This window comes from Lepisosteus oculatus, chromosome 8 (genome assembly GCF_040954835.1).
Source record: "Lepisosteus oculatus isolate fLepOcu1 chromosome 8, fLepOcu1.hap2, whole genome shotgun sequence".
In the NCBI taxonomy this organism is placed as follows: Eukaryota; Metazoa; Chordata; class Actinopteri; order Semionotiformes; family Lepisosteidae; genus Lepisosteus; species Lepisosteus oculatus.
Genome location: NC_090703.1, coordinates 44,591,582 through 44,613,733, shown reverse-complemented (window position 1 = coordinate 44,613,733; position 22,152 = coordinate 44,591,582). Strand labels below are relative to the sequence as shown.

Here is a 22,152-nt window from a genome sequence, read left to right as displayed (position 1 = left end):
TATATATAAATACATCCTGTATAAAACTGTCAATACCAGTTTGTACTTGGTTAAACAACCTTGTGATGCCTTGGGCTTAAAATGTATTAGTTCCCTATGCCTTTTACATAAAGCATAGGTAATGTAGGACACCCACATAGTGCATTCAAACATACATATTTTTAATAGGGGATCAACAACATCGAAATCCTTTTAGTTACATAGCCAGTTTGTTTTTCAGTGCAATTAAAAAGCGCAAATATCATTATAGAAATCAGGGTAAATGGAAATGAAATAAATGATCAAGTTGTAAATTGTGGCTCTTGGGTAGCTTAAAAACCTCAGATGTCATCTTGTTAACCTACTGTTATGTTAGGCATCAGTGGTGGTGATAGACTGTTGCCTGGAGTCTTGAATCCACAGTCAAGGGTTCAATGGCATGTGTAAGTGATGATTAAGGGGTACATCACTTAGCAAGATACATATAAAACCGTGCATTCATTTACAGTTAGTAGACATCGTCTGTGTTTAGACATGCTTCAGGTTGTTCTCACAGAAGTACCCTAACCTCTTAATCCCTCTTGGTGGTTGACAAGCAGGTGAACATTACAACCATTTTGTACCTCTCAATAAAGATTACAGCACATGCCTCTTTAAACCTCCTAAATTCCATTAGTCTTGAGAAATTACATGTAAAGGGTGAGAGTGTATTATTGGTTTTCAGAAATGAGATTATCAGAAGATAGATAAAAAGAATACCTTTCATGAAAATATTTAGCTGGGGGCTTATGTCTTGTATATTCCTTTCTATTCTGAGGGGAAAAAAATCTCTTTCTAATGTTTCAGTATATTAGACTGTTAAACAACACATGTTTTCATAATGAATCTATGCATTATTTTATGAAGAAATTCACATTCTCCATTAGCAGTTTCAACAGTTCCTTTATTCACAGAATTGTCAGTGGCATCATGGAAAAAAAGTATGTCAAGTTATTGCTGAGAGAAAAGAAAACTAGCTAACTCTCTGTTAATTTACTCAACTGATATCAGATAGCTCTTTTATACTACTGATTTTTAAAAAGACAACAGGACTGATTATGATAATATAATAATATTTAGTATTAAATAATAGTATTATATAAAGTATATAATCCCATCCTTAGTTTTAACTAGATCTGGCATATAGATATGATTTAAGCAATATCAGAGTCCTTTGTCCTGTTGGTTATACTGTTGAAGGTAGAACTCATCCCCATGGGAGCACATACTACCTCAAACTGTCACATTTCATTCCAGCTTCACATGCTGTCTTCCGCATATAAACACATTTTACTGATTCAAATCACTGCAGCCATTTTTCATACAAGAATTTCGCACATTGATTCACTTTGTTCTAGCATCTCTATTAAAAGGTGTAACAATATTTAAAAGTATTAATCATGCCATAATGGTGTCTAGGTGCTCTACAATGCCATTCATATTTGTCATGACTTCAAACCAAAATGAACTCTCATGCCATCTGTGAAATACTATATTAGTTTGAGACTGCTAGGACAACAAAACAACAAAAAAAACCTAATAGGAGCAGACACAAACAAAATTTCAAAGACATGATCAAAGCACTAATCACAAATTTAATTATTGCTGTGATCCAAGAAAGAACCCAAAAAGTCAGCCTTTACACTTGGACTAAAAAATGACACTAAAACCCCAGAGCCTCTTTTTTAAAAAACAAACTTATGTTTCTGTTTTAATGAAACACCTTATAAAATCAATATTATGCAATAAACAGAGTTATATTAGCTTTAAAACTGATTTGAAGCAGAGAATGGGATTTTCAGCAGTGGTGTTTTTATTGCAAAATGTTTCCAGATTAAAATAAAACAGGATTACAAACAGAAGCATCCTGGAAACAAATTCATTTCATTTTAAGAACTGGAGGACAATAAGTCAAGAATCATTCTTTCATTTCTTGTTCAGCGCTGTTTAAATGGAAATGCAAAACTGTCATTTTATGTAATTTTTTTCTCAGTTTAAGGAGGAAATAAGTTGGTTGATACTCCTGGAACTTGTGTTAGGTTGCAATTAGGTGACCAAGGAGGAATTTTCCCCCTGTTTTTGTATTTGATTGCCTCCTTAGAATCAACAGTTTTTGTGAGAAGCAGGCAGGCAGAAATAATTATATTTTTATTTACTCTGAAATGACCATAATATTAGTTAGGGCAATCGGCATATAGATTAAAATGAACACATTTGAATGTTTCTTGTTATCTCTGCATATAACAATGTGTGGTTCAATGGATGGCTGTGAAGGCTGTCAACTCATTGAGCCTCTTCCAAGTCCAAGATCTGTAGGTTTGAGACTCGGCCTACTGATAAATGCAGATTTAGAAGAATTACAGGATCTAGTTGACATGCTTGTGTACATTTCATGAGCTGGGGAACAGAAGTCTTCAGACCAGAGAGAGAGAGATAGATGGGTGAATACAGGCCACAGCTGCAGGGAAGAGTGTACAAACTGAACAAAGGTGACATCCTGAGAGCTTTTTTATGTCTAACTGCTTCCAGGCTTTACTGGAGACAGATCCAGACAGTGCCAGCCTGGGGGAAACCAAGAAGACTGATGGATTCTAGGGAACCCAGGAACCCACACCTGACAGGGAAATGGTAGCACATGGGAACTCAATTATTAGTTTGGCACAGATAGGGTAGTGTGCATAAGCAAAATGGAGTCTCATATGATGTGCTGTGTGCCTGGTGCCCCGGGTGCAGACTCCCCAGGTGAGTGGACAGGCTCCTGGTCAGAACCAGGTTGGATCCAGTTGTTAGGGTCCAATGTTGAAATAAATGACACTGGAAAAAGTAGGTTGATAATGATAGTGATCTTTTACTTGGAAGAGCATTTAAAAATGAGAACAGGAGGCACTTTTTTATCCATAGGTTTCATGAAGTACTGAACAAGCTACTCTGCCATGTTGATGAAGCTCATGCCCTGGGCTTTGTTCAAGAAATAAATGGAGACCTTCAGACCAATTTTTACCAAATACCATGTGGACTTGATGGACTGAAGGCCCTTCTCTCATTTGTCACCTTTCGTATGTTCTTAGGGCTTATCAGTAGGGGGTCTAATGTGAAAGTCACAGGCTAGTAGTGTGTGTGGCCACAGCTGATAGCAATATGGTCTGCACATCTGCTAAGCATGCACTGCACCAGAGTGCAGATGCTGTGTTGTGGGATTCCATCACATTCCTCTAAGAGAGCCTGGCAAATACGTGACTGTTCACTGGTCTCTCATGATACATGTCATTCCAGCTTATCACACAATTGTTCAACGGGGCCCAAGTCTGGTGCCTAGTAAGAAAGCCACTGTTACATGAGTAAAATAAGGATGTGTTGTCTTGTGGGTCATGTTAGACTACTGAGCCTGCAGGAAGGATGGCAATTGAGGTCCCAGTACAGACTGCCATGCAGTCTCTAGCAACTAGACAAGATACACCTGCTCAACCCATCAAACCTGGACCTCCTCATTGAACTTGATGAGATCTCAATGATAGGCTGTGGCTGCTATCTTTTGTCTGATAAAAAATACATAGAAATGTATATAATATGACATTTTCTGTGAATATTCCAAATGGCAAGCTTGTCTGTTTTTTGTGTTGTGTTTTCTTGATTTTCACCAAGCATTTAATTTAACAGGTTACACCAGCTGTTAAGCAAACCTCTCACTAATGGGGTATTTTATTGCATGTGCGGCAATGTCTCTCAATTTTACAATTGTCAGCCACAATTGATTAACTAATCAGAATTGTGCCACACTTTATTTTTCTAAAAAGACATACTAAGTAATGTTTCTTTTGAAACTTGGTATATATTAACCTATCTGTTATTAATAAAAAAATACAGAAATGTATAATTAATGTTGATTTTCTGCCATTATTCTCCAAACAGAAGCCCATATACTGTAGTCCATGTTAGGCAGCATCAGTTTAAGTTCTTGTAGTGTTATTTTACCTAATTTCTGAATTTGCCTATCTTGGTCTTTGGCTAATGAAATGTTTAAACAGAATACATATTAAAAGATACAGATTTTAACCCTTTATTTTATAGTGATTTGTTTTCCAGTTCTTTTATAGTATGGTTCATTCTCACTGCTTTGAACATATGGTAACCTAATTTAATTTTAAATCAGACTAGCATTTCAATCTGGCATGCACAAGTAAAGGAGTTTCATCTCCTAGCCAAGAATTTCTTGATGTATTTCAGATATTGCATTTCCTTTGTAATCTGCTGTACTAGAGTTGTATGCATCTGTTAGCACTATGGTAGCTTTTTTATTCTTCTTCCCCTGACACCCATATGAAATACCAAAAACATCTTACCGGTTATCAGGGTTTGGCAATTACACTGACATCTCAGAGGCAGCAGTGTAAAGTCCTGCTGTAACCTGCACATTTATATCCCTAGATGAATTTATGGAAGTAGACATCACCATGATTTACAGCTTCACTGCAGTTTGCATCTTTAATTGAACAATTTAGCTTTGGGATAACCTCAGAGTATGTTCTTCTAAATCTGAAAATGAAACTGTGAAAGACTTATGACAGTGTAAATGCATCTAAAGAAGGCTCATAATCACTGGATGTCAACAGCTATTGATAATATCATGAGGGTAATTTCTATCATTACTCTCAAAATCCAGATTTAGAAAACCTTCTTCATGACATTTGGAAATAATACGCACAGGCCAGTAGTTTCAAATATCCAAAAATGTCAGTCCCATTAATATACATTTCAGGTTTGTACTTGCCACAATGAATATTTTTCCCTCTCTCTTGAAGTGGACAAGAACATTAAACACAGACTTAATAGAATAATTTCAAATATGTCCGACAGATTCCTGAAATTTTCAGATACAGATTTGCTTCTTATCCAGCTTAAAAACTTGACATGAGGGTAGATCTTCCTTCTGTGATAATGAGAAATATACCTCAGAAGCCGAAGATTAGCGTGTTATTCATTTCACTTTGCTTGGGTGGCAGTGACTGTAAGATGTAAACATCTGAATTCCCAACCCATTAAACTGAAAACAAACCGACAATATATGGGGGATTAAACACTTAATTTTGCAAAATTATGTTTTAAGTCTTCTAAAATTTGTGAAAAAGAGAGGAATACACGTGTAGTAGTAAAAGGAACAGCAGCAGCAGTGCACAATTTACTTTTGCATTATGTACACAAAATACTTTTTGTCACACAAGGAAAATGTTCTTTTTTCATTAGTTCTTGAAACAGAAACCATGGAAACATGAAGTATAGGAGACTATATGACAGCTTGGCTGTAAGAGGGAATAGATATTTCCTTCGCAATAAACAAATACTAAACTCTTTTCTCATTATCACAACTGAATAATGAATAACTGAATAACAATATTACAACTGAATTCATGTCAATACTCTGGAGGATTAAAAATCTTTTTAGAAATTGCAAATGCAGTGGTTCTGCCAAACTATCATTTTATGGTGCCTTATTTTAAAAAACGTCTTCCAATTGGAAACAAGCTTTATTTTAAACAGTGATACAACTAATCACATACTAATATTTTATAGTATGTCCTTTGACATCATAGAGTGCATAAAAATTGTGTAAGTATCATATCAATGACATTCTGGATTATTGCCTGATCCATATTTATGAAAATGTACATATGTTTCTACTCCACCTCTTACGTTATACCTAGTAAAGATTACCTTACCTATGGATAAGGTTCTAGGATACATTCCTAGGGAAGAAACCATTCCTAATTACGTCACTGTCTAGGAAAAAAAACAGTTCTGGAAGTCTATTTTGTTGAATTGTGTAAACATGGCCTCTAATGTAGCCCTTTCTGTTCAGCCTTCCATTCATAAACACTAGGCTACTGGAAGCCATTCTTGCAGAATCACTTTATCTTAAAGTGGAAGAACAGAAGATATGGCTTCTTCTGCACTCGGGATGGCAGACTCCCACCCTGCATGCCTTCAAACATGTAAATCAGGAGGCACAAATTTTTTAATGCCCAGAGCCACCGCGACTACATTTGGCTTGTAAAGAAGAATCTCAACAGATATGACAGCTTCTCAAGTTCACACAGTGCATAGTAACAAAGCACGCGCCACCAGAATCAAGGGTGCACAGGCCATGGGCGTATCACAGACTGCGCTAACAAAAGAAAAAAAGAAGCAGAGTGATTCACTCTAACAAATGGCAGAGGCATTCATGCAGATGCTTTCGGATATCCAATGAAAAAACCATGCAGCTGTACTCCACTCAGGAAGGGAGCTGGAGTATTGTCAAGTTTTTTTTTTTAACTGGTTAAAGGCACTTTGCTTCCAAACAGAAAATGGTATTATGGGACTGTATGATGACTTACTTAACATTAAGACAATGGCAGGTAAACCACAAAAATGTATTCACCTGGATTTCAGTCTTGCACCTAAAAATATTTCAGCTTTATCACCTTTGGCACTTAACGTACTTTAAGTACTTTGCACTTTGGCAATGTATTCTATGCATCTATGACACATATTATGAAAATGTATGTGTCTGTTACAAGCCACATTAATTCCATATTAATGAACTATTCTGTGTGAAAAAAAAGACTTCAGTTTCTTGCTACTATTTATTTATAGCAAGCATGCTGTTTTATTTCTCCCCTTCCAAACCATTACCACAAGGTGAAACTTCATCAAATGTAGGTAATAAGATGCGTATGAGCAATGAAACCCTCCTTTGAGATACATTACAGAACCAGATCTTTTGCAGTGTTCAGCTTGATATCTGTCTATTGTCATTTGGGAAGTACTCAATCAGGGAGACAATCCCAAAGGATATTGCTTCCTAGCCAAATGGTGCTGACATTTATAGTTATTCCTCCCCACACTTGACTCCTCATGGTCTCTGAACATGTTCAGTTACAAAACAGTTGCACACGAGTGCTATGAAACACACTTTTAACAGTCCATCTACTTCGAATGTTTTAACAGAGTGCTAAGTTGAAAAAACTCATCTGGTATTATTCAAATAAATACCCCTAAGGCCTAATAACACTGTTTTACTTGGACTGAAAGTGTTTGTCAGTCTCCTTTAATAACATACACATGCAACTTTTCATGATGTGTGCAGATCTGAAAAAGCAGCAGATAATGGACTCGTGATAGCTTTCTCAGCTTTGGCTGAAACATCACTGATTATACTCTCATTCTGCTTGAGGAGAGTCTCTTACACAAACTTTCAACATTTACCATTCCACTGGTCATAGGTTATAAATTGGAACAAAATCAATTCACATGCAAAGATAACACTGGAAGTACATGAAAGGAGTGCCATTGTCCTTAGTAGAGCTAAGATATTCTGACCAGTTTCAACAGCTGAGAAACTGCTCTTTTGCAAAAGTAAAGCATGACTCAACTGTCACGAAAGACTTCTAAAAAGCTGTTAAGCAAAACCTGCCTAGTGCCAGAGAATACCATTCTCATTTCAAATAACCATTAAAGTGTTTGCACCATTGTGTCAAAAAAGGGTTGCTCCTCCAACATGACCACCTGTAGAGCCATTCATCATTTGACATGCTGCAAGCTATACAGCATATGACAGGAGATATAGCACCAACTGTAGGAGAGGTGTATCTCTCATTGATGTCACTGCAAGCTTGCAGATGCTTAGTATATCATAGGAGTTGCTTCTAGACACAAGAGACACTTTGTAGAAATGTTTATGTGGGTATGTTTCCAAACAGTTATTTCTTAGGTAGCCAACAGTTGTTAGCCTGGTTTAATTATTTAGAGATGTTTTAGTTGACTGTTATTCAGTGAGTGTGTTCAGTCATTTGCTTTGTTATAATATGTAACAATAGTAATCGGTCAACTGCTTTATAAGGATGAGGTGAATCTCACATGAGAGAACATCTGAGAAAGTGAACACAAAGAATCATCAAGAATAAAGCAGCTAGGAAGAGTTCAGCAGAGCTGGTCAAGTGTTTAATCATAAAATAAATCAATCTGAAAGATTTTAGTAAATAATTGTGGCTTTCAGAGCAATTTATTATAGAAGGAATGGAATGGCTTAAAAGTATGTTTTTTGTACTACGGCTTTAGAATATTCCAATTGCTTTATGAGGTCGTAATTTTAAATTGAAATACTTTTTGCAACAAGGGATAAATACACAATTGTAAAAAGGAAGTGGCTCCAACTGAACAAGTTTTAATGGACTATTTGGACAAAACAAATATTATAAACTTTCCCAATATGGATTACCATTTTTCTGTCTTTTTGGTGATATTTTCTCCAGACTACGCCACAAGAATAATCAAGCAAAGACGACTTACTGATGAAACCGTGGATGTAAGTATTTGAATGCAGTCTGTTTCTTCAGGAGGAATGAAATGTTTATAAATATTTGTGTACATTGTTGAAAAGCCTCATTAATAATTATTTCTAGTAATATGGCTTTTCATATTAACCTATAAGTACTCGATTTACTGCCCTCTCCCATTGTTCCTTATTTATTTTCTTATGTAGCATTAGTATGGTTGACTTTGTACATCTTGGTTGATAGATACAAAGTCCTGTGTCAACTCTGAATCACTGCTTGAGACTCCCAGTCACTAGTTGCTACTGCATTGATCCAGGCTAGAACCTTAAATATCACAGAGCTTAATCTGTACTTGAATTATAGCACATCAAATTTCAGACTTCAATAAACAAAACTTTAAAGGCACATACCTGTTTCAGGTCGTTTACTTGGACTTCTTTTAACTCGGTGAATTACCCTTTTATTTTCTTCTGTGCTGTGAGAACTGTCTTCACTGATGAATACATTTGACGCAACCTGTTTAAGAATAAATAGGGAAATATATTACTTGTCAAAATGTCCCATTCTAGAGTCTGATCCTAGCCCTTTTAAGCTCTTCTCTTGTTTAGTTCTAAGAAGAACTAATCCTTATAAGCACCAAATACCTGGGACCTCTATTGGTTAGAAAAAGAAACTCAAAAATGCACAAAAAAACTGCAACATATCAACATCTGCTTAGGATGGTATGTAATATGAACCCAGTTAGATAGAAATGTTTGCATCTACCTGCTTACAACTCAGTCAGTTTGACAAATAATATATAAAAATAAATCCACTAGTTTTTAGACTTAAAATCAGACTCAGGGCATTTATTGTGAAATACTTTCCAGTAATGGAACATTTGACATATATGATGTACGAAATGTTGACTAAAAGACTAAAGGAATGCATAATGATGTGATCAACGTTACTGTGCTTTCAGCTGGGCACATGTTTCTGATTGCAGAGACTCCAAAGATAATGATCAGGAATATTTGTAGGCAGTCTTCAGGAATGATGCTGGTTCCTTGATTGCTTTTGTGTGCTGAATGGAAGTGCAGATGTGTTGTTGAATATGTAATAAAATATACAGATTTTACTCCATGATCAGCAGTTGCCTCTGATTACAAGCCCATCCAGTGAATTCCGACACCACATATTCGGTACACAACTTCCGATATTACAAGAAAAGAAAGAGGTACTATACTTTTAGAGGTACCATACAGTATTTATCGCCAGCAGCCATATCACTCTGCAACTCACAACTGGCAACCCACTGAAGCTAAACAGGTGTGAGCCTGGTCAGTACCTGGATGGGAGACCTCCTGGGAAAAACTAAGGTTGCTGCTGGAAGAGGTGTTAGTGGGGCCAGCAGGGGGTGCTCACCCTGCGGTCCATGTGGGTCCTAATGCCCCAGTATAGTGACAGGGACACTATACTGTTAACAGGCGCTGTCCTTCAGATGAGACATAAAACCGAGGTCCTGACTCTCTGTGGTCATTAAAAATCCCAGGGCGTTTCTCGAAAAGAGTAGGGGTATAACCCCAGCGTCCTGGCCAAATTTCCCATTGGCCCTTACCATTCATGGCCTCCTAATAATCCCCTAATAATGAATTGGCTACATTACTCTGCTCTGAGTGTTCTGGTGCACTATGGCTGCCGTCGCATCATCCAGGTGGATGCTGCACATTGGTGGTGGTGGAGGGGAGTCCCCATTACCTGTAAAGCGCTTTGAGTGGAGTGTCCAGAAAAGCGCTATATAAGAGTAAGCAAAATAATAATAATAATAATAATAATAATAATTATTATTATTATTTGTGTATTAAATCTGTAAGCAAGTACTTGGTAGGTACCAGGGTTTGAACAGCCCTAAAACACATTGTTTAAACCACCAGCAGCCACTAGAGTGCGAAAAATCATTGGCATTGGCAGTGAACTATTAATACTAACTGTAAATATTTCCAATTATTATATTTGGTTGCTGAAATCTAGAATTTTAATGTCATATTCATAGAAATAAATCCATCACCACTCTACAGATTTTCTTGGAATAAATAACCTAAAATTATTGCACAGAGCTATATTATTTTATTCTACAATTTATTGCTTTGTTTTTATGCTTTTCAAACACTGGAGCGCTATGGTTCCATTCTCATGGCAGTAATTATTAATTAAAATATGCCAAAAACCGTATTGCAGAAATGTGTGTGTTTGATAGATCTAGCAAAACTGAGGTGACTACGGGAGAAAATAGTAGAAAACATAGGACAGACAGTTAAGAAAAATAAATGAACTGTATTATTTCTCAGCTATATATATATACTATATACATTTAGAGTTTCATTTGTGTACCTTTTTTTGTTCAACACTTGCACTTGAAGGAAATGCCTTCGCTGATGAACTCAGTGATCTTATTATTTGACACTTTTCCCCCATTTTTTGTTCTTGTGAATGCTGATTAAACAAAGATAATTTGTACACTGTTCGATATCCTGCCAAAAAAAGATGCAATGACTAAAGGCCGGCTACCACGTTCAAGGACAAGTTTCCCTTTTGTTCAGATCAATGCTGAGGTAACAGATCTTGTAACATGAGCAAATTTCGTCTACGTTTTCTTATTTTAGAGACTCATGCTCGCCTTGGATTTCACCTTTTGATAAACAGCGCAATATTTATTGTTGCTAATATGACATAGGTGTAGAGAATATCCATTAATAGGCCATAGTTCCGGTCTCCTTTTAAAAGTAAAGAATGAATCGCTACTTGGCCTGATTAAAGGATCTTATGCTGTCTGACAAAGGTCTACCTTTTCTGTGGGGAAGGTAAGCTATGTATTAAATGTAAAGTTGTTCCACAGTGGAAATTTATTAGAAACAGAATTAAAAATCGACATTTTGGCTTCATTGTGAACTTCTGTAAAAGGGCCTTGCAGCTCACTTTGAAGAGTAGACTATAGTTTAGACACATTTTACAGTATGAACAACTCATGAGTCTGTAAATACTCATAATGCTTTTTTGTTTCCGCCCACCCTCAAACTTTCTTACATTAAATTCTCATTTAGGGACTTGTTTAGTACTACTGCTAATAATAATAAGGACACATCCACAGTAGTTTATCATTTCATTGCTTTCCAAAAAATCATGATTACATGAGCATATGGTAGCTTCTGTCTGGAGCATCTCATTTTTTGACCTCTCTTACAGTGCTGTGACATTAGAAACAAAACAAAAAAAGTAAACCAAGTGAAACACCTCTGGTCATTTCCTTGCTGTCCACAAAAGACAACCAAGAACAAACTGCCTGATACTGTACTTTCACAGGAACACAAATAGAGTTAATTTATTGTCTGTAAAGACAATAGCTTTAGGTTATAAGTCTTCAGGAAACAAACCCAAAAAAATGTACTCAACAGAGAAAAAGTATTCAGAAGAAACAAAATCTGGCAGCAGATATTTTATGACACACGCAATGAAACAAACTTTACATAGTTCTCAAAGCAGTCACCAGAAACCAGGCCTTAACTTAAAACACTAATATAATACTTTAATAATGCCCTAAAAAAGGGTTTCCTTGTCTGAAATAATCCTGATAGTCAGGAAGGCAGTATTGTTACTTATGATGGTTTGAAAAAAAATCAAAGCGCTGCCAGCCATTAACAATGTAGCACCACCCATGATCTTATGCCAAGTTCTTCATTGTTGTGGCACCCCAGAGTGTTACAGCAGCTCTACATTCTTTTTGGATTATATACTCGCAAGGTCTTCTTTGGTATGGCTAATTTGAAGCAAAAGCTAAAAGTTCCTCATCAAACTAGTCTATTCTATTAGCTAGTCTAGTGCCCTTTTTGAAAGGCATTACATCTATAAAACGTTTGATCTTCCACAGGGGGAAGGGTGACAATGTGATCTATAATTTAGGTTCTAATTCCACAGTCACAGGCTAGAGAACTTTCCATGCACCATTTATGCATTAGGTAACTGCATCAACAATAAAATCCATATTTGACAGACAGAGAGATCTTTCCAAAGGGCTCTCTTTATGGTAAGGTCAGAAATTACATGTTCTGGATGGTATTTTCAAACCTATGCTTTTCTTCTGGAGTCTTTTCTGCTGAGGCTTGAAAGCTGATGAGTGTACATTCATTAAGGCTTATTTGAGACCATGTAGTGACCTTGGGCTTTTCTAGATCACAGTGGATTAGGACATCTATATTTTTACTAATTTTGGTTAATCTCTACTGAATAAAGTTACTTCATTCCAAAACCTGCCAGGATATTTGCCAGTACCAGTAGCCATTGGATATGTGTAGCTTTCAAGGTTCCAGTCTGGTTTGCTTAATTGAACAGCTAAGCCCATTAAGCTATCATATAATCAATATCTGCATGTGTGTCAGAGTTGACATTATGTGTACACCATGTGTTTGCATATCAGAAATCATACTTTTGTATGTATTTCTGAATACATATGCAAATACAATGCAACAAGTTCTGCATATACTATGTGCCATGCAGAAGTATCATGGTAACCTATAGAGGCCTATTTTGCAAAACTCCAATATCATTAACATCTTCTTTAAACTGAATATTTTATTCAAAATCTTAATGCCCAAAATGAGGGCTTTTATGGTTAATGTAAGTTACAGTAAATTTCTGCCATAACTAAAAGAAAAATACTGAAATATGTTACATAATGATCCACACTTGTGAACTCAATATTTGGTGGAACCACCTTGGGCAACAATTACAGACACAACCCTTTTCAGGAGAGTCTCTACCATCTTTACAAACCGGTTTGGTGCGATTTTTAGCCATTGTTCTTGGCAGATTTGTTCAAGCTCTCTCTGCTTGGGGTTCACTTAAGGACAGCAGTTTTCAACCCTTTCCAAAGATTCTTATTGGAATTCTAGGAAGGAATTTAACAAAGGCCATTCAAGGACATTCAGTTCCTTAGTTTTAAAGCCGTGTAGCTCTAGTCTTGTTCTTTGGATTACTGTTCTGCAAAATGGCTTGATGGTTTGCATTGTATTTTAATGTCTCTAACTGTTGGACACAGGACTTCCTGTTGATTCTGTCTATGCTTGGCTCAGCCTATTTTTCCTCCAGTCCTAACAAGATTATCAGTCCATGCTGAGGAGAACCATCCAATAGCATAATGCTGCCCACATAATACGTTATGTTGAGATGGTGCTGACTGGGAGATGTGGTGTGTTGGGTCTGTCCAAACATCATACTTAAAGTACAACTTACAATGGACCACAACACTTTTTGTCATATCTGTGCAGAATCACTCAGGTGCTTTGCTTCAAACCCCATGTGGGTTTCAGATATTGAATCCACATTGAACAAACTCAAGTATGTGCAAACTTTGGCAGCCAGAATCCTAACCAGGTGTTGTAACTGTAATCATATTACTCCTGTCCTGGAGTCTTGCACTGGCTTCCTGTCTCCTACTTCCTACCTCACAACCTATGCTCTTCTTATTTTGGTCTCTTATCTGTCTCCGATGCCCATCTACACTCCATGGGTGACAGGCCTTCTCCTGTTATGCCTCAAAGCTCTGGAATTCTATCTCTAAGGACATCAGAGAGTCACCTTCCCTGAGCTTTTTCAAATCTAAACTCACAACTTCCTTCTCTAGAAGGACCTTTACTTAACTGGTTCTGTTATATACCCCTTTGCCCCTTCTGTATTCTGTACCTCCTTCTACTATCTCCTCTCACCTACTATCTCCTCTCATTGTGTATTTTCATTGTGTATATATTGTGTATTTTTTGTTGTTGTTGCTCTGTAAAGCGCTTTGAGAAGCCACCTTTAAAGGTTCTATATAAAAAGTTTTATTATTATTATTTTGAATGCGACTCAGTCTTTGCTTGAAATTCACTAACTAACCAAGGAATCTCAGTGACGTGTATTCCTGAAATAAGGAGAACCACTATTATAGCATACAGAGGCCACTCAACTAACTATGTAGCTTATTAAGGTACCTCAATGTGTACCTCAATTAATTTTCCACAACAAAAGGGTAAAAGTTTAAATTCTTATGCAATTATGAGTTTTCATCTTTCTTTCATATTATCTTTTTACTTCATTTTTGATTTTTGCTTTGAGTGTTTGGAGTAGGTCGTGTATATTAATTTCTTTTTCAAAGTGCCATGCTTACATGCTTCATAATTTATTTTTGCAATGTCTGCTAAGATGTAGTTTATGTAACAAAACATACAGGAGTGTAGAATCAATTGTCACACCATTTGGTTAAACTAAAAACGTAGTACACTTGGATTCATGTAGTATGAAAGCGGACAAGAATGAAAAATAAAATTAAGATCATGTAAATAACACGCAGATTAAATATACAAAACCTTTTCAACAAATTCCAGTTCATAAATCACACTATCATTATTAAAATGATTTGTGGGCTAAGATTTAGATATTCAAAACCCTAATTTTGTATTCTAAAACTTAGCATCAATAATTCAAGCCATATAAAATCTCTTATGGAGCAACGTAAGTAAGCTGGGAATTCTGCTTGTTCTTTTCTGGAATCCCAGAGTTTATAGTTAGTCCTGCACCTGTCTAATATTAAAGCAGGGCATGACAATAGAGGAAAAGAAAGGCCCTGAGTTTGTTTTGTTTATTAGTGTTTCTTTGATGTATCAGCCAGAAACTAAAGGGAGAATAACGCCAAACTCCAGCTAACCTGACAAGCACTCATTACTGGCCAAAGAAAGCACTGGTTCTGAACTATCTCTCATGAAGAAGTAGTTTATTGAATCTCAGATGACTATACCATTTGGTATAGTTAAGATAACAAAACAGTGTATACACTTAATGTATTGATTTCTAATAGTTTATTGATATTTTGATCTATATTAATTTATCCAAGCTTATGTTTGCTTTTATGTCAATAAAGTGAATCAGTTCAGTTGTAGAGAGCATTTTCATTTTTCCATTTATTTAGAGTAATATTTTGTACTTGTAGATTTGTTCTTTAGTGCAAATGACATATTGCATTTTATAACACAAAACATAACATTAAGTTCAGGAAACAGCAGCTTCAAATACCAAAAGTCTGTCTTACTGTTGTACCAAAAATTATTGACAGTCCTCAGATGTTAATTAAAGGTTTTCTATGACCCATCACCAATCCCTATGTAGGAACTCCCTTGTAAAATAAAGCCATGGAAACTATCAATCATTTCTGGCTATCTAAACTCCAATCAAAGTCTAAAAGATAATATGCATATCTGTAACATGATACTGGAGTCACCTTAGGCAGCTTCAAGTAAACTTGTTCAACAAGACCACTGGATTAATTTAATAAAGCAATTCCTGCTTTCAGACTGTCAAACATAGCGACTTGTAAAAGTACTGAATTTCATGATGGGGAGATTAAAAACTCAGGTTTCACAGAGCATGACAGGAGCATGCACTCTCTGAGTAAATATCACATTACTGTACAAATAGTTAAATTAATATTTCTTTTAAGGCCACTTTTTAGGTAATGGCTTTGTTTTACCAGGTTTGTAAGATCTTTGCACACTATAATAAACAGTTTTGGAGCAATACATTAATTAGCTTTGGCCAAGAACAAATACAGTATAAAAGGTTTGCCATGCTTGTAAAGAATTGCAAAGATCCCAATGTTTTTATTACTCATACTGTCTACTAAATAACTACAAATTATTCAAAGAAAAGCAAACACGACCAGGAGCTGTGGTGAATGGCACCTATTTTTAAGGCTTAATAAATAACTGGTTTAAAAATCTTTAATATCATTTTAATATATGTCTTTTCAGTCAAGGTCAAAAACACATCACTTTGACAGCATCTCAAAAGTAATCACCAGCCCCCTCCCTCCCACACACTGATAGCAGGTGACAGGTGACAGATTTAGTGCATATTTAGACTGGGAGATTTACATTTGCAGTGAGGATGCAAGCATGAAGCCTCTGATACTTATTTCACAAGTGATACACTCGCTCAAGGGATTAATTTTAACTGTGAAATTGTATCATGAACTACAAGGCATTTGCAAGAGACACTGCTGTGCTGACATATGGAATAAAGCTTCTAATGCCAATCTATTAGAAGAGGAAATATACATCTAAATTGAAAGGCCATGATATAAAGAACACTATAATGCCAAAATTAAACCACAGCTATAATCACAATAAAAATCATGAAATAGCTAGAGGTACTTTTAAAGGGTTGTAAATCTATAAACTCAGAAATGATCTTCCTCAAGATTAAATAGTTTTAAACATATAAGATACCTAATACTATTTAGCTTTCATTTTTGTTGTAGGGGAATAACAATATTATATTATGATACAATATCATAAATTAGGTATTATAATCATATATCAGATTTAACATCAGATTCAGCTTCCTACACTTAGGATACTGGATAAAAACATTAAACAGTACCTGAAAAGTCCACTACTTTTCCTTCCTATTGCCAGTTTAGAAAAGAAATTGAAATGTATAAATAAAACCAAACCATTGCCTATTTGTCTTGCTTGATAAAACCATTGTCAATAGCCACTTAATTGTATCTAGATCTTTTACCATCTGAAAGGACTCTAAAGTTTTTATCACAAGAAGGACCCATTTCATCCAGCATTCAAGTACTCAATTTTAATCTGGGTGGGTACTACATTTGGATGCCATTATTTGCCAAAGGCCCCACACAAAAGATCAGGGAAGGGAAGACATTGAAATGTCTGTTTCATGAAATGAAATGTTTCATGAAGATTTGCAGTGTAAACCAGCAACTTAAGAAGTAAAGGGAATGTAACCATTCTTGATGCACATTAATCTCCTCTACTACAAAGCAAAATATCTTAGTGAATTCAGCACAGATCTTATTGGGCATTAACACAGCAGGCACTAATTTCTTCAGTTTTGGCACACAACTGGCAAACGTTTGTGCTAAAGTCAAGCTTCTGTTTTGGCAACAAGGAGTGATAAGAGAGGAATACATTTAACCTGAGAGAATCAAGAAAAGCAAATAAAGCAAAGTTACAAAACTGCCCTTAAATATGCAATTAACATAACTACAGTAAAAGCAAATGAAGACTCACTCATTAATACAAACACATGGTATACAATACAGCAAAATACAACTTTAGAAAATACACTTTTCACAATAGTTTCCATTCCAACAACATTTCTAGTTACAAAAAAAAATTAAATAAATTTGATTACAAAAAAGGCAGCACTTGTGTCTGTGGGGTTTCAACTTAGCTTAAAAGACTCAATAAGGACACCAAACTTAAATATAAATTTAAACTAGAAAGTATCATTTTTATAACTAGTAATATTGTAAATGTTAAAATCTTAGATGTAGAGATACAGTTCAAAAGCTATAGCATTAAGTAGTTTTAGTTGAGATTTATCATGTAAATGGCTTTGACATATTATTAAAACTGGGGTAAAACATTTCTCCTTTCTTCTTTGGACCACTTAAATGAACGCTTAACAGCCTTCTAGAGGCTGAACGACTTCCTGAACATCTTATTCAGAGTTGCTTAAGTGATGCATGGAAAGAGCTCCATACATATCTGCTACCTACTTTTCAATCTGGTGATTAATCCCATTTAAATGTAATGAAAAAAAACTGAACAAGATCTGATGCTAAATCAGAACTACTCGTACTATTACAGATAGGCTTTGGAGTATTTCTGACAGTAAGATAACTCTGCTTAGGTCTGATCCTGCAAATCGGCAGTATTTCTATGTCTTTCCAACTAACACGTTTGGATATCAGTTGCTAATTGAACACCCAGATCTCTTCAAAGTCATTAGTTCCCTCATCAGGGAGTAGAACCCAAACCTCCCTTGTGACTCACTTGCTACTATGCAAATGAAGGATTCTCACGAATTTCCTTTTAGAAAGGCATGTGCTTTTTGAGTAAATAATTACACATCACAGTACACCACAAAATATTGAATGTATATTTTAACAGGCATTGCACCACTCATTAACTGATTTATCCTAAGAACTATTGCATCATAATACTATCCTTAGGGTGCTTCTATTTCCTCTGTGGCCACAGTTCTGTTTTGAAAACTCTAAATCTGAATTGTTTTGAAATGCTGTTAATATCTGCTTGACAAAGCCTATGTGAAAACATTTTCAAAACCTCAAGGTATAAAAAACAAAGATTGCACTTAGGAGCTTTCTTGCAATAAAAAAAAAACACAGCCTTCCATGCTGGGCTGGCATGTTACAGATAACGACTGTGATCTCACGATGGTATAAATGAACCTATAGACAATTACAGTGTAAAACCATCATAATGATTCCTGAAGCACTTGTCTGGGAAATGCAAAAAGTTGCTGTCAGTGTAAAAAGACAGTATATTGTAATTTTTAACAAAAGGTAGTTTAGAATGGAACCAAAACTCATGTCTTCACAATGCCTTTTGATATACTATGTGACACAACACAATGAGCTGGGTGGAGTGCAAAGCTCCTATTTGTGTATCAGCTACTCCACTTTTTGGGATTTGGAAGTCTCGTTGTGGGATTATAAAAAGAGAAAAGAAAATTAATGAAAGCCTTGTTTTTCAAAAGTTGCTATTAGCATTCAAATATTTAACATATTGCAGTTGTAATTATGGGATGTTTGCATGATTTACATCCTAGATAGAGTATTATTGTCAATTTTATTTTGAACGTTGTTTTCATAAATTGTATGGGAGAGGGACTACCATACTTTAATACTGTCCTGTACAACTAACAAGGATGAGATGAAAAAAATCCAGCAAATAATCCTTCTCATTAAATGTATCACATCACAAGGTTTACAATTGGAAACATCAACAAAGTCAGAAGTATCCTTACAAAAATATCATCAAACGCAGTTTTAGTACCAAGTTGTATTTTACATTTTCCATCATTCATACTGTAATTTGGTTATGACAAAAGGAGGCTATTTGATATAAAAAAATTGGAGCATTCATCTTCAGGTATAATCATGTAACACTTACATATGGAGTAATGCACCACTCATACAATTCTCTAGATGGAGCTGTTACAAAAAACCTTTACATTCACAGTGTGATACAACTAAATTTACTTTGTACTGACTAATTCCAGGGCATAACCCATGGGAATAATAATAATAGAGAAGTGTTTATAAAACTGAGCCATTTTATAAAACTGAGCTTATTTGTAAAAGACAGTGAAACAAAATCCTGTTCAACAGGCATATAAAGACTGAGAGTAACCAGATTAGGTCAGCACTAAGTTATGACGCAGGTACCTAAGGAAAGTGAAGAATGTGTTCTATTTTATGATGCTACAGAAATCATCACAAAATACAGTAAGATACTGACCTGCCAAATGCAAACTTAATAAGCTAGGCCGTGAAAAGCAACGAGACGTGTTGTCTAGACTGTGGAACTTGACTCTGTCATAAGTACCAAAGCACTTGTATGGGGGTAACGTTTTCCAATGCGTTTTAAATTGCACCTTTTAGAACCAGATATTGTTATCTCATCCATTATATTGTAATAAAGAGAACACAGAGACAGGGCGTTTATTTTCCTCCAGCAAAAAGGACATTGAAAAAACTTTCAACACCACTTGGAATCCTCTAGGTTTTATCTGTGGTCTGATTAAGGTAACGGTCAAGTACTGAAGCACCTTTCTCCGAAGGATATGTCCTCATTAACCTATGGGGAGGTGAAGGTATTAATGGTCACGGGTCATGAGTGCCTGGCAAAGTGAGCAACTGCTTACAGCCTGGACTTGGAACAGTGAATGGCTGAGCACAGCACACCGGTTGTAGTGAGGTGAACAACTTGAAACTTCAGGAGCCAGGTATAAAACAGCAAGCAGGTCTTCAAACAAAAGACATCAGCTTCACATTTCAAGACAGCTAAACAGCTTATATAACGAATGGCATTAATGACATCCAGAACACAAATGTTCTTTGTTTCAGGTGGATAAAGGTTGCTTGGGTCAACCGCAAAATTTCTGCCATTCCTATTAAGACATACTAGTTAGTTTAAATCCTGTGTTTTCCGGCTATATAGTTTATTTCAATCCATTTACCGGATGGTCTGGATATATCATCTAAACAAGCTGGCAACTCACAAGAGCGCCAGAGGGCAGCTGAGGAACTAAAGGTGAAAGCTAAACTACTAACATTGCGATTTTTATGTACTACGCAAAAGACCACCCAGGGTCTCTCTGTTTCTTTGCAAAGCAAAAGACTTTCTTTTAAATACACGTAGAAAATGAAAAATATCTTTGTTTCCCTACACTGTAAACAGCTAGATTCCAGAAGGTCAGCGTGATTAATTGCTTGATACCCAAACAAAATGGGCTTACCTATTAATTTGTACATCTGGAAAAGGTCCATTCAAATGACAGTCCTGATTAGAATTTCTTTATATTCAGTCTTGCAGTGACATGCAAAGCATTTTTGGCAAGTGGTACTGTAATATCACATTTGGGAATGCTGTGGAAAAGAAACAGTTGAGAAATACCATAGCCAGCGGCTACTGTTTTAGTAATTTGTTTTTGATCTGTATGCGTGCAGTGCTAATACAACACTTCTTCGATTCTAAAATTCTTTGTTATCAGATTGTCTCAAAACATAAAGCTCATCCATAATCCATGGAAATTAAAGAACGCAAGACAAATACTGGCCAAACCCACACATGGAGAGGTATGCAGGGAGTATCATGCAATCGAGAGGTTTGAATCTTAGATGCACCAAGTTGCTGATCTTGGATAAGAACCCCAAGGGAACACTGCTTTGAGATGTTGCTGGCTTGAGTAAAACTATTGTTTGCAGTTTATTTACTTCACTGTTACTAAAGTCAACTGTAAATGTAAGTGGACTCCATTCCAGATGCCCGTCATCTTTGGAATGTCCAGTGTCTGATTTGTGGAGTGAAATTAGAACTTAGGGTAAGGATGAGATCTTTTACTGGTCATCAAATGATACAAAATGTTGTGAATGCCCAATTTTCCCTCGTCGTCCAATGACAAGTTTTACCATTTTGACATTTTCTTTTTTTTCCCCCAATATTAAATCAAAGCTACATGCAGCAGAGATCAAGTCAAACTCACATGTCATTTGGATGAAGAAATCAATCCTAGCAGTTATCTGTGGAACACAATGTGTGTTATTGATTCCAACCTGTTTGGTAGGCAAAAAGAATATGGTACATATCTCATCCAAAGCATGACTGACCAAACCTTTAAGACAAGAAACACCTGCAAATTGCAGAAGACTAAAATCCATCTTGTAGAGTTCCAGTTGAGCACTAATTTGATGCACTGTGAGGGGTCAAATGCATCTCTCTCGCATGTTAAGAATACAGTACAATGATCAGGGGATTAGATAAACAGCACTGTCCAAACACAGAAGAACCATTATGAATAAGAGGAGGCCCCTTAGCCCATCTACAAGAAAGGATCAAGAGCATAGAGAATTTAAAATGTACCACCAGGTCAGGTAAAGTCTGACGACAGTTTACAGTGCATTGATTCGGGTTTTCACAAGAACTGTAAGAATTCTGTAAAGCAAAGGCTCAGCTATTTTCATGGAAGGAATGGTCCATGACTCTCAAAAAGGCAACAATTTGAAGATGGGGACCTTAAATAATTGATGTACTCAGTTCATATTCATTCAAGACTACCATATGATATATTTTTCAGCCTTTATCTTTTAAAAAAAAATGTCAAGAGTTTTTTTCCGGACATATTCCAATCAGTGTAGGAATCACGGCACTGTTACGTTTTGCACGTCATCTAAAAAAGTAAAAACGTGGAATGACCCTGT

At 36.0% G+C, this 22,152-nt stretch overlaps 1 protein-coding gene and 1 long non-coding RNA gene across 4 annotated transcripts in view; one reads left to right on the top strand and one right to left on the bottom strand.

The window, feature by feature from the left end:
• Positions 1-8,359, top strand: part of LOC107077871 (uncharacterized) — a 39,810-nt gene extending 31,451 nt beyond the window's left edge. Inside the window, exon 3 of the long non-coding RNA XR_001478851.2 lies at positions 8,307-8,359. This is a non-coding gene — a long non-coding RNA (uncharacterized lncRNA). The remainder of the gene's footprint in view (positions 1-8,306) is intronic.
• The window catches only part of eda (ectodysplasin A), a 93,329-nt gene that overhangs the window by 19,402 nt on the left and 51,775 nt on the right, over positions 1-22,152 (bottom strand). For all 3 annotated transcript variants that reach the window (XM_015351458.2, XM_015351459.2, XM_015351460.2), the window contains exon 2: positions 8,741-8,846. In XM_015351458.2, the coding sequence (XP_015206944.2) occupies positions 8,741-8,846 (106 nt within the window). The remainder of the gene's footprint in view (positions 1-8,740; positions 8,847-22,152) is intronic.